Raw genomic sequence first — 13,922 nt, forward strand, 5'->3', positions numbered from 1 at the left:
GTGCCATGCCCGCCGCCAGTGCAGATGTTCTTACTCCTCTTTGGAGCGCCACCTGAAGACCTTTGCGGTCAGTCTGAGCCAGCCGATATTCTCCATAACGCTCCTGCTCCTGCTGGCGATGCACCTGTGGCTGTCCAAGCGGTTCAGAGTGTGCGCCTGTGAGGATTCTCCATGGGGAAGTTGTGGCTTTTTTCCATAATGAAATTTTAAAAACCCCAAAGCCTATGACTCATGTTATATCAATTTCTTCTTACTCATTATTGGCTACTCTAAAATGTAGTGAGGGTTTACATACTGTATTTACTGATGTTGTAACTTTATTGTTGCGTTGTAATGCAATGAATTATGCTGAACTTACTTTGAAATGCTCATATTTTGTTTATCTATAGTTTTGTACATTTTACAAAAATATAAGTAGCCACATTGAATCTGAAGTATTGGTTAGTTACTGCTGCTGAGTCTCTTGTCTGTCAATATTGCACATCATTGTGAAATTCCAGCTCCAAATCTTTAATATACTTTTGGATTTTTCAAACTAAACTATACAAAGACATGTTTTTTTTTAGGTATCTCTCAAGTAGATTAAACTGTTGCAGGTTCAAACATGTGTCCCCAGAAGGCAGTGCATAACAAGCATACGGATGATAATGGAACCAGTTTTTCCCTTATATGGGGCATCGGGTCAGGGCAGAGACATGACTTTTTAGACTGAGGCTAAAGGTAGTTACTGTCAGGTACAGTAACACAAACGTCTCCCAGACAATGAACGACCAACCGATATCATTATGCAGAGTTAAAACATATTACCATCTTTAAAATACTACACTATTTTGAAACTCCTATTGCACATCTGCGTCTTTATTAAGAAGTACATTTATAGACTTGGAAGAGCAATAATACAATTGTAAAATAATATTGAAGTTGCTTTTTTCCGTTCCTGAAACTAATTTTGTTAAATGGGCTTATACAGTATATCTTTTTTCTCATATTGATTGCAGGACCCTGAATTGAATCAAAATCATATAAGGAAATTTTAAGATTCGATATAATGTTGTATTCCAAAAAATGTGCTATTACACCCATAGTCCGTTAATCTTATCCATCTGTCAGCCACAATTCAGGTGAGGTACAGGTGAGTCTGCTGCAGTATGCTAAACAAGAAATAGACTACAAACCCCAAATATAAACTCTAGTAACATAATTGGCATGAGCCTACTACCTCTCAGCAGAGGTGGAAGAAGTACTCAGATCTTATACTTAAGTAAAAGTAGAAGTACCAGAGTGTAGGAACACTCCATTTCAAGTAAAAGTCCTGCAGTTAAAATGTTGCTCAAGTAAAAGTAGAAAAGTATTAGCATGTAATTATACTTAAAGTATCAAAAGTAAAAGTACTTGTGCAAATTCGCCCATTTCAGAATAATTTATCTGATATGTTTTATAATTATTGATCATTAAAGTGTTCTCACAGCTGGTAAAGGTTTATTTACTGCAGGGTAGCTGGTGAATTTACTCCAGGTGAACTAAAGTCTGAGTAGAGTGTTGATTATATTTCACATCATTAATCCAAATCTGTAAAGTATCTAAAGGTATATAATAAATGTAGTGGAGTAAAAGTACACCATTTACCTCTGAATCGTAGTGGAGTAGAAGTAGCAAAGTAGCAAAAATTGGAAATACTCAAGTAAAGTACAAGTATCTCAAAATTGTACTTTAAGTATCCTACAGTACTTAAGTAAATATACTTAGTTACTTCCCACCTCTGCCTCTCAGTATATAACAGTGGGTGAAATTTAACACTTAAAGAAAAAGATCACAACAACAATACTAGGTTGAACAACAGCTAGCAACTTCCATAAAACTTAAACGCTACCTAACATTTAACAAGGCTTTTTCGACTTAGCTACAGTTAGCATAGGCTAGCTAGCCACCAAATCGGCATAAAGCAATAAGTCAGACTTTATTCATAACAATAATAACAGTTAGCTTGCTCTACTTCCGGTCATCTTTGCATCCAACAGGTCATTTTGATCCAAAAAGTGGAACAGGGGACTTCTCCAGCCCCAGATGTCATTGCCATGGTGATTAATTAGTGATGAGCACACATGAGCCCCTCAGTTGATTCGCAGGTGCTACTGAATACATCGGAATACCTCGTTTAAAGCTTATGGTAACTTCTAAGTGTGTGATAAGTCTGCTACTGTATTTCAGGCCCTTCTGGAGCCGAGATGGAGGAGCATATGTTTTGTTTAATGTCACCACCTGTGGATGAACATGAATATTTAGGTGAGTCTGCCGCCTCATCGCAAATGTTATCACTGTATTCGTCATGATTTGGTAGAAACATTTTTGGATTAGCCTCCAGCTCAGTGGCTATACATCCTCGTAATTAGCAGATTTAACAAATTGAATCTGTTGTATTTACCGTCACAATTTCATCTCTTCTTCACCATCAGTGGAGTTTACACCACTGAGGCAAAAGTTGTAAAGCTTAAAGTGCCTTATCCAAACATTTTCTGGATACATTCTGTGTTTTGGACAATAAAATAAACCTAGAAGTTCCATAAACAAATCATCCCTACAATGTGTTTGGTATACGGTCTATTTGAGTATGAATTTCTAACTTGTATACAATACCTATAAAAATATCAATATTCTATACCATTTCTGACAACTCAGACTAATTGACACAACATTGCGGTCATACTTTCTTTTCAATAAATAACCTAAATATATGACACAAAAAATTGATTTTATATGTTTTTGGTTTATTGGGATTTTAAATAAAGAGAACATTTATAAACAGATAACAAAAATATTTTAAACAACGATTACTGTTTTGACTAACCAAGGCGTTAATAGGGTACAATAATATGCTTTATGCATAGATTTTCGTTGCCATGATAGATCTTATTTACAAAAGTAATAAAAAACACATTTTTTTATAATGCAAAACATACTAAGCTTAGCGATATCCGCAGTACAAAGCAACTTTATCACGTCTTATCTGATTCACTTACATCAGCACAGTCCTGTAAACAGCCTTTGGCTTTAGCTGCTGCTGTTACTCGCTTTCCCCAGCCGGATGTCATAGGTGACCATGTGAAAGTTGTCCCAAGAGAACAGCTTCCTCTGGGCGTGGTTGTAGTCGACCATGCTGTTGTAGCGGTACTTGTTCTTGAAAGGCACAGAGACAGCCCTCCCTATGCCGGTGGCTGTGTCGAACACATAGTTGATGGTGGTGTTGGGCGCTGTGTAGCTGCCTACAGTGTACAGGCGTCCACACACCATGAAGGCATTGGCCACCGTGTTCTTCCTGATGTTGGTCTCCCAGCTCCTCTTCACCTCCAGGCTCTCAGGGTCCAGCTTGGAAATCACAATTGCCCCCTTTGCCTTGTTTGTGCTGTAGATCGCCCACAGGCCCTGCTCGTCGGCCGCCAGGTCGATGTCTGTGTAGCCGCCCCAGGAGTAAGGGTGCTGGCCGTGGAAGCCGGCGTGAGGCAGCTCCAGGCGGGAGGCCAGGCGCTCAGAAGTCAGGTCGTAACGGATCAGGGTGCGGCTGCGTTTGCGCTGGAAGTAGAGGGAACCGCGGTACATGGTGGCCCCTGTGCTCTCCATAGGCTCCGGCAGGACCAGGACCTTCATAGGGAAGCCTTGGGATAACTGATCCATGTCTTCATACGCAAAGACCTGGCGGACATCTTTACCCACTGTGTCGATACGCCACACGGTCTTGTTGTTGTAATTGGAGCCCTGAGGCTCGGGGTCCTGCAGCCACACCCCGTACTTCCCTGTGATACTGTCAGCCTTCTTGTGCAACACGGGATCTCCCACTGACTGCAGCTCTCCACAGCCTAAAGGACAAACAAATTGTTAAATTGATGACATGTCACATTTTAGCATTATATTATGTGCTTTGATGTTGAGTTATATACTTGTATTATCCCAAAGGTTTCCAACCATTTTCAAAGTAACTGAAATCTGGTATTTTAATTGAGGTCAGTTCGTTTCTTTCAGTCGCCTGTAATGGCCAGCTATCCCCTTTTGTGCTTGCCTGCCAGAAGCTGTCATAAAATGGCTATATGTGTTTTTAAGCCACATTTTTACGATGCACTTTGTAGATCTGTGCCATTTTAGACCAAATATTTTAACCAGATGAAGGGTTTGAGACTTCTGGTTCTTAACTTTTAAGAGAAAAGAACTGAGCAAACCTCAATGGCAGCTTGAGAAATACTAATTTGTGATGAGACACTGCTTTGTGTTCTTCTGGTTTTATCATCTGGCCTGTTTTTTTGGAGAGGAAGACACCTCTGCCTATCATAAGGGTCCCTGTTAACCTTTAGGTCTTACACTATCAGAGTAAAAAAGCTGAGGACTCATCAGTGGAATCTTAGCTGTCAGCCCATCAGAGAAGCACTCATTTTAAATCAGTATTTTTAATCACCAGGTCTGTTTCTTTTTGGAGAAACAAATGGCATTTGTTTGGCAGAAAATGGCATTATTCATGTCTTGGCATATTTAAACCCAAACTTTACCTGTGAAGTTGGGACTTCCTTCAGGAATGAGTTGGGATGCTGGAACCTTGGTAACTTCTGCTTTCATCTCCTGGTATGCACCATTCCCTAAATCATATTCAGGGTCTGGAAAAGCAAAAAATACAGAGTGGGAAAGAATTTTAAGGAGAAACACAATTTATGTATCCAGTATATTAGCAGTAATGTACAGTTGTTAGTCCATCCACACATCAAAGTCTCTCGTTTACATGCCTTAGAGCACAGCAGGTTTCCCCTATAACCCTGCCATTACCCTTCTGAAAATGATCAGGTGCACTTAAGCTGACATGGCATGATTGACAAACCATAAAAGAACGGTCTGTGTTGTAAATACCGACCCCCTCGCTTAACCTGGGACAGCTAACTGCAACCTGACCCACCGACCCAGGAGACTTCTAATGGCCTAAAGCAACTGCAAATACAATTATCAAAAAAAAGAAATAGGCATCAACACAGACACAAATTCTCTTAAGGAACTTGTTGAAGGCTTCAAAACTGGTTTAGTGGTTTAGAGAAAATGAAGAATAACCCACTCTATTCACCTCACAAAGGTAAATACAGTTGTTCACGTTGTAAGTATATACACAGTACAAATACACAAATTCCCAGGACCTATAAGTCTGAATACAAATATACAAAAATATATGTTCTTATGGAGATGTGTCAGATGTGCTTCCTGCCCTCCAGTACTTTTTTCCAATCAGGATTTGAACCAATAAACTTTTGATTCCCAAGCCAAGTCCCAATAGTTTGATCTACTGCCGCCCAAAAGAGCTGTCTACAACCATTGCAGCTTAAAGAGTTCCTGTTCTGGTTTTGTGTTTTTGATTTATTACGGATGTACATACCACTGGCAGGTCTGTTTTCCCGCTGCTTGGCCCCTGAGGTGTGTGTCTGCTGGCAGGGTCTCTGCCTGAGGCTCTCTGCCTCCTGGCTCAGCTCGGCCAGCCTCCTCTGCAGCTCCTGGACCTGCCCGCTCAGGCGCTCCTTGTCCTGCTGCAGCTGGTTTCTTTCCCGCATCACCTGGGAGTACGCTTCCTGGATACCCTCTTCACCCTTAGCTCCAGTCCCCGCTCCTCCGTCCCCTCCTGCTATCAGACGGCTGACCAAAGCCTCCAGCAGTGTGAGACGGGATGAGACTCCATCCATCTCTGGTTTCATGCTGCCCCCGGAGCAGCTGGACTCCTCTGGGCTGGCCACGGTGAAGGTGTAGTGGCAGCGCCCAGTGTGGTCATTGGAGCGGCGGAGGGATGCTCTGTCCTGGGCCTGGCTTAGAGTTAAGCAGGACAGACAGAGGAGAGACACCTGGAGCCACATTCTGGATGTTCAGGCTGATTCGAGGATCTGTTTTTGAAAGGGATGCAACTTTGTACCCTCCTCTGTTCAGCAGATGGTCTCTTTGATTTTTTTGTTTATTTCTTTAGCTGGTCTCGTGAGTTTCCCTAGGTCAGTGTCTGAATCCCAGCAATGCTGCGAGGAGGGTATTTATACAGTCAAGTGTCAGGGAGTGGGAGGGGACGAGGAGTGTGGCAGGGAGGGACATAGCCAGGGGGCTGTGGAGTGTTTGTGTAGAGGTCCATGTGTGTCTTCTTTTTGGGAAACAATGTAAGAATCACACAGTATCAGTGGAAAAATACAAAATCTGATGTTTGTTTTTTCCTGTACAGACTTCTTTAATTGTGTCTCGGCAGGTTGTTTTGACCTCTCTTTATGTGTCTACAGGCTGTCAGTTGCAGTGATGTTTACTTCCTCCGCAACTAATAGTTTTGCTATTAAACCGCCACGTGATTAACCACAAACTCAGTTTATGAACGGGTTGAAATATGCGCTCCGGGGCGACTGTATTCGGAGAAACCAAAGCCACCATTCACTTACCTTAAAGCCTGCACTACTTCTGCTACCTCTATTCTCCACAGCTGGGCAGGATGTCTGGCACTGGAGGTTAGGCTGTTAGTCTGGCAAGTAATGGAGATGAAGTGTGGTTGTTGTTTTCTCCCTGTTGCCAAACCCTCTTGAACCCTGCATCCTAACAGGTTTATTCACCAAAATAGTGCGCATGGTAATACATCCTATATTTAAATAAGAAAGATAAATGTCAATTCCATAGCCAAGGTGCTGAAGGAATACATCCTAAAATGAAAATGGGTAAGCTTTTTTGCACTTCCAATGATCTTTTCTCAAAGACAATGGGTTTCTGGTTGAATGCCTATAATATAGTCGGGTAAACACAAGCTAAAGATATATCGAGGTGCTGTTTGTTTATAGCTATAGCCTTTTTTTGTGAATGAGCTGATTCAGAATTTGAAAGAAATGCTGCATAATTACAGCTAGAATCCAAAATCCAATGGGAAATCCAATTGGGTTTTAGTTGAAAGAACCAATGCAATATTCAATTTTTCTGCAACACCCTATAGAGCTCATGGCATTGAAACCAAGAATCAATGTTGTGCCAATCAATCCAATAGATGCTAGGATAATAAAAGTTCTATATCAACAAAGAGTCAGTAGGCTTCATCTTATGGCCACCATGAAAAGCTGAAGAACATTTGATGCTAATTCATCCAGTATCCAAGCCGTGGATTTCTAATTGACTGGACACTTTACTGTATAGTGGAAACCCTTTATAATGAAAATCATCCTTTCCGCTTTTCTTTTCTCTGTTTACAGAGGGCGTTGGGCCCACTTGTTATCCAACTCCTTCCATGTGATACGTCTGGAGCCTGGTCTAGGTCTGTTCTGAACACAGAGGGCAAAAAGAAAAACACATCACCACTGGAGACCAACGCCAGCAACAGTGTTTCCATGGTAAATGTGCAAAAAACACAAGGCCTCCTTTATGAGGTGTCGTTAAGAAGGCCTTTCTTCTTTACGAGTTATCATGTCATAAACATTTATGAGTGTTTATAACTATAACATTTTAGATTATAATGCCTTATAGGTATTTTTAATATTGCATTTAAGACATTGCCATCAACCAGGATGTGTGCTACATATGTATATTTGTTGGATTTTAAAGGTAAGATATACCAGAATTTGAAACACTGAAATGTTTTACTAACAATATAAACTGGATGTGAAGACAGTGTTCAAGTAATGTCAAAGACTCAATGTATTGTGATGCATAGACATCTAATGAAATGACCATGCTAACTGATTATCTTCCGGTAGCACTTACCAGATAGCTCAGATTTAGCCAACGTCCCACCAGATATTCCAAATTTCTGTCTCTACCGTTTAAAAGATTAGACACTAAATCCACATCCTCTGACAGCACAGTGTAACATAATATTTCATTTAAATCCAAGAGCAATTAATCAGTTTACCCTAAAAAGCAGCTTGCAGCGCACATCTGCGTTTGGTTCCACAAGATCAAACTGCTGCCTAGTAAAGCTGTCTCTTTTACAGCCAGTGGAAAGTCACCAGTATTCCACAATGTTTTTTACAAGGGAAGTACGTTTTTCTTATGTAACGTTACGACTCAGACAACCTGTGAAAAGGGAACAGGGGATCATAACATGCACATACACAACCTCTTCTGCAGGCATCTCTATGTGCTGAAATAGCTCTATTGGGAGCCAGGACTATATGTTTGTCTGCTAAAATGCTCAACATGCAACGCTTGAGCTAAGAATAATCTTTCTAATGATGATTGTTCTTGCAGTGTAGGTTTCTGAGATATTAGGCCTCTATGTATTGTAGCTACATTCATACATAATGCTATGTACCAGAGACTTTCTTTTCTTTCTCATATCTTGGTTTGAACTCCTCAGATGTATCTTGGGACCCCTTTGGGGAACCTGACCTCAGGTTCGGCATCACTGTCTGCAAAGTGGATTCCTTCAAAAGTTCTCACTGACAGCAGCTTCACTGTAGTTAAGTGTGCTAAAGACAAGGATCGGAGCATAGCTGGTTTGATTACTGCTTCCAAACACATCTCAGCATGGCAACTGCTAACCCGGCTAGCAGCTAACCGTGCTGCAACAGTGCTGACAGATATAACAGTGTTAAGACGTCTACACAATAGGAACATGCTGAAAAGATTATAAATACTTGTCACGAAGATTATATTACTAGGGCTTTTATTGTGAAAAGTAAGATGGAAGAAGCTGATCGTGGTCTAACATTTAAGTAGCAATAAAGTTTACTAAATACTAGCTGAACTCAACTAGTTCAGCACAACATTATCATTCTGAAAAACATGACGTCCCTATTTTGCCATGTAATTGGTTGGTAATATGCAAGTGTTCTGTGAGAGTTAGCATTTATGACAAAAACGGCAGTGCAGAAATATATATACAGTGAACTCTGAATACATTTTACTCAAAAGAAGAGCGTGTCTTTAAAGGCCTTTAACCTTAGGGGGAACCAGAGGGTAGGCCTTAAGTTTCCACAACAATCTCTAAGTCACGATGGTATCATTAACATGCTCATTTCGCTACTAAAACAAAGCACAGACGTTTTTATTAAAACCCACTCTGTGTATCTAGAAATTTTAATAAAAATAACAAATAACAAATCACTAAATATTCAGTTGCAGAAATAAGTGAGAAATAGTTAACATAATGGTTATTTTGGCAGTTATTTCAAAAAACACTTTCCAAAAGGCTTGGCAGTTTAGGATTTCCACTGTTTAATCCTAAGGGGACAATTTACTGCTGCATTGGTTTAAATATGAATCATGTAATATCATGCAATAGGAAAGTAGGGGGTGGGTGTTTGAGGCACAAACAGACGAGAGAAACAGTGTGAATGCTTATTCAGAGAACAGAATCACACTTGTTTACAGCGGCCACCAAAATGTGATCAGTGAATTACAGGAAGTCAAGCAAAATGGATTCCACAGAGCAGGAAAGTGTGCTTGGTAGCTGTTTTGATGACGTGATAGTTCTCTTATAGACATTCACAACATAAGTTTCCATTGGCCGATGAATAACAAATCTGAGGAACAACCCCCTCAGAGCTGTCTTTGGCTCCCCAGACGTGCATTTACAGGTGTGAGGTATTGCATAACGGGCGTTTACATGGGTGCCAGTCTGGCTTGTGGATTTGAAATGTGACTGTGATGAAGTGTTGAGTGAGCAGTAGTTTAACCCTTGAACAAAACATCCTACCTCAATGTATTGGTATGGAGGTATGTTTGTAAATGCCCAAAATGAATGCAAATTTGCAAATGAAGATACATCTTCACCAACTTGACGAAACATGCACAACGTTTACTAAAAGAGCTACAAATAAAAAATGCTACAAGAAGCTCAAAACACAACGGAAACGGGGACACTAAAAAGTGATGCACACAGCTGGGACCGGAGCCCTTGTTGGCAATCAGGGATTTTAAAGCTGGCCAACTGTCGCTGTCACTGGAAACTTACCTAAAATGTCAGTTATTTTAACAATACGGTCACATGATTCCTTCTGATATTATTGCAGAACTGCTGTGAGCTAGCCAGCTAACATCGCTGACCTAATCATTTCAAATATACTGACAAAACACTTACAAAACAGGCTAACACTGCGACAGTGACAGTTGGCCAACTTTATAATCCCCAGACGTCAACAAGCGCTTCAGTCCCAGCTGTGTGCATCACTTTTTAGTGTCCCTGTTTCCGTTGTGTTTTGAGCTTTTTGCCGCGTTTTTTTATTTAGATGGTGGATTTGCATTTTACACAAACAGTGCTGAGAGATACTTTCCACTGGTCCGAATGAAAAACCTACGTGTGTCATTAGGCCCTTTCTGCAACAGTGCTAAGAACTACAGAGCTTGAGCCGGAAATTAACCATATGAGACACAATGGGAGGGACAGTGAGTCTTTGCACATGTCAGGCTCCCGAAGCTCAAATGAGTCGTTATGTTTGACTCACACTGAGCAATTGATAGCGTAGAATGAAAATGGGTGTTTATAGCTCTACAATATTCATTTAGGGGGCCCACAGGGGTCAGTGCAACGTATTTCTGCGAAAAGCATTAAAAATGGCGTGCGCCTGCTGTGACTCTGAGGGTATAATCACAGTAGATCACAAGCTCACACACGAAACCTCAGCAACACAGTGTGTGGATCGGTCTTCGACAGGCTCAACACAGGTGTTAACTGAGAGGTTCTCATTACTGATAGAGACATGGCACCAGAGGGTCCTCAGTGAAAACACAGACCGTCGCACATACCATCAGATCAGATACCACTGACATAACACAGCAGTGATGCAACCTGTTTAACACTCAAAGTCTAGGTATGTAGGTCTCTCCAAGAAGTCCTCACACTGACTGATGGGGTTATTAAAGGGACAGGTCACCCCAAAAATCTGTCGTGATATATCTGGACTGTTTTGGTGTGAGATCTCCAACACTTCATAACTGAACTGTAAGGATGTCTGCCTTTTAAATATAACGGTAATGCTAATGGCGCTTAGCTTGTGGTGCTCAAAGAGGCAAATGAAAACATTTAAAAAAACTCTACAGAATTGTACTCTTTAAGAAATCATGACATACTCAATATAATTCACAGAGCTTGTTCGCAATCATGAACAATTTTCTTTTGGGCGTTTCCCTTTGCAGTAGGAAGTGTATCTACTCGTAGAAGAGGCTCTCCTTAGCTAGTTAACGCTAAAGCATAGCTAATATGGGCAAATGTTTAAATCCCATGCTGTTGCATTCCTCCAACTTCAAACAGATTCATGTGGAACTATATACCTCTTTACTAAACTGAAATTGTGTTTTAACATTCCAAATAATAAAACTAATATCATGTAATTTTCTCCCCTAAGTATTGCCTTGTAAGTTTTCCTAGGCTAATGTTGGTGTCTGTCTTTTTGTGACTTTGCGTCATCTAAATACACACTGTAACAATCATTGAACTCCAGCTCAGCGTAATTCCAGTCATATTTTTCAGAGAAACTCACTCCAGGCACGTTGTTTTTATAAGTATAGGTTAACGGGATTCCTCTGGTTCTAATATGTACATTAGACAGTTTCTGTAAATTCCTCGACAACAACAGAAACTGACATTCCGTGTGTGTGTGTGTGTGTGTGTGTGTGTGTGTGTGTGTGTGTGTGTGTGTGTGTGTGTGTGTGTGTGTGTGTGTAGCACTCCATCAATGGTCTGTTTTCCTCTTTGACTGACAGCGGCTCACATATTTCTCAAAGTTCGCCTCAGTGGTCTTGTAATCTCATTTGAGAAAGGAAGTAAAATATTAAAATCTAAAGATGTATCAGATTCGACAGCTGTGTCTGCAGGACTGTCTAAAAAGAAAATAGTTTTTCTTCATGTGCCTTCCCCATAAGACGCTCAGATATGCTCTTCAGCATCATCTCCGTTGGTACACAGTGCTGCAATGAAGCATGGGTAATGGATGATTCAGGACAATGATGGAGTGGCGCATGGAGACCAACATGTTGATAACTACTCTCCCTGGCCTCCCTTTTGACCTGATGCCAATAATTTGTTTTCCACCAGCACTCCACCATCTGTCTCCAACTACACACACCCATCAGCACAATGTCTTGTGTTTAATTTAGTGAATGTTCATTTTGTACCTTAAACCAGTTAACAGTATACTGTCTGTAACAGTGATAGAGCTCCAACTAACAATTGTTTTCATTATGAATTGAGGTGCCAATTCTTTTTTAGAATAATCTTTTGATAGTGAAACATGTTTATGATCATTATGGATTAAATTGATGATTGATATTAAGGTACATTTAGTCAAATTATCTCTATAATAATTTTTGGATTTTGATTAACAACGTTGTAATGTAGGTTTTCCCACTTATTACTGAGTAGTCTAGTTGCCAGCTCATAGAGTCCTGTTTGTGAACCCGGTCATGTTGAGTACACCAATGTTTTATGATAGAAATGTATAGTACGGGTCCCCAGTACATAGAAACTGGCAGACGCTAACTTGCATATGTTGGGCAATTTGCACAATTAGCATTAGCTGCATTCATTAGCATACATTTTTATGTCGCCTATGGGGACAATAGTTCAAAAATGGCTTGGCTAATTTTAGATTTTAGGTTTTGGGGATAATTGAGGATGCTGAATCCATTTTATAAAAAACTGCAGTTTCAACCAGAAAATGCCAATATTTGTAGGCTGATCAAGTTGGTCAACTCATTTTTAAACTATAGTTTACATAGGGTGTAATGCCATTCATTTCAATGAACGCAGCTAATGCTAATTGTGCAAATTGCCCAGTATATGGAAGTAGCATCCGGCTGTTTCTATGAGCTGGGGACCAATACTATACATTTTTATCATAAAACTTTGGTGTACTCAACATTTCCAGATTATCTATGCTGGCAACTGGACTATAAGTAAAATATCAGCATTTGTTATTTACTATGTTGTGGGATTAATACGATATGCTACACTGTAGGCTATTGCTTTATAGGGCATCCGTTAACACATATTTTCATTGTCCAATAAACTTTTCCATTATGTTCTCTATTAATCTATTGTGTAGTCGATAAAATGTCAGATCATTTTAAAGAATTTCCAAAATGGTCTCCTCAAACCCAGTCCAGTTGATCCAAAATGGATAACTAACTGATTCATCAAATAACATTGCTGCTCTATAGAAATCAAATAAAATTCTACAATAACACATATTATATTTAGTGCATTGTCTTCTGTATTCACATAAATTGTGTGTATATTTAATAGAGTCATGCCATTCCATGATATAGTATCTTTAATAGTGATTCTCTAAAAAAGCTCTTCCACTTCTTCTTCCTCTTACCTGGCTGCTTGGGAATGACAATCTTTTCTTGAATGACCTGTGGACCCTGTCCAGCTCTTATAGGCCCCTGAATCATCCTCACTTTAACAGTGTCCCCCCAGTGGACAGTCACATTTAAACTGATCGCCAGCTCCCAGGCTAAAAACAGGCCCACCCATATTTTCAAGCCTTAAATACCTGACCTATGCAGAACAACTCCAGATTCCTCAGGAAAGAGGATCTCAGGATGGAAATAAAAGGGACGGAGTGATAAAGAGGTTTTGGGTGGATGTTGCTGTTACGGGATACCTCAGCTCACTCATCCTGTCTCCGTCAACTCAGGCCACAGGGGACGAATCCCAGTCAGACCGATTTTACAGTCAGTATAACTCTTCATAATATCATAACAACAGATTGAGTTACATCCAACTTCTCTTTTGTAAAAAATGTTGGAAGGATTACTTTAAACATGTATTCCGTTACATTTTCTAATCCACTTTGAAAAAAATATAATCAGTAAACTTATCCATCTAGTATCTCAATATCAAAGTCATGTTACAAGATTAAATTCCGTTACTTTAGGATAACTTCAATATCTAATACAATGCCAATAAAGACAATACAAAATAGATATCAGTCACATCAAGCATACACAGTAGT

At 40.1% G+C, this 13,922-nt stretch overlaps 1 protein-coding gene across 1 annotated transcript; it reads right to left on the reverse strand.

Annotated features, from left to right (window-relative positions):
- Positions 1 to 2,744: 2,744 nt before the first annotated feature.
- On the reverse strand, positions 2,745 to 5,906 carry LOC134866393 (myocilin-like). Its single transcript, XM_063886536.1, has 3 exons — positions 5,399 to 5,906; positions 4,533 to 4,637; positions 2,745 to 3,851 (listed from the first exon to the last, which is right to left on the reverse strand). Exons 1-3 carry the CDS (start codon positions 5,865 to 5,867, stop codon positions 3,049 to 3,051), a joined length of 1,377 nt encoding a protein of 458 aa, XP_063742606.1. The 5' UTR covers positions 5,868 to 5,906; the 3' UTR covers positions 2,745 to 3,048.
- Positions 5,907 to 13,922: the final 8,016 nt, after the last annotated feature.

Source organism: Eleginops maclovinus, chromosome 6 (assembly GCF_036324505.1).
Source record: "Eleginops maclovinus isolate JMC-PN-2008 ecotype Puerto Natales chromosome 6, JC_Emac_rtc_rv5, whole genome shotgun sequence".
In the NCBI taxonomy this organism is placed as follows: Eukaryota; Metazoa; Chordata; class Actinopteri; order Perciformes; family Eleginopidae; genus Eleginops; species Eleginops maclovinus.

Coding starts and splice junctions, on each gene's coding strand:
- LOC134866393 (XM_063886536.1), bottom strand. CDS start 5,867: ATGTGGCTCCAGGTGTCTCTCCTCTGTCTGTCCTGCTTAACTCTAAGC. Junction 4,638..5,398: donor GGAAAACAGACCTGCCAGTG/GTATGTACATCC, acceptor TTGCTTTTCCAG/ACCCTGAATATGATTTAGGG. Junction 3,852..4,532: donor AGGAAGTCCCAACTTCACAG/GTAAAGTTTGGG, acceptor TTTGTCCTTTAG/GCTGTGGAGAGCTGCAGTCA.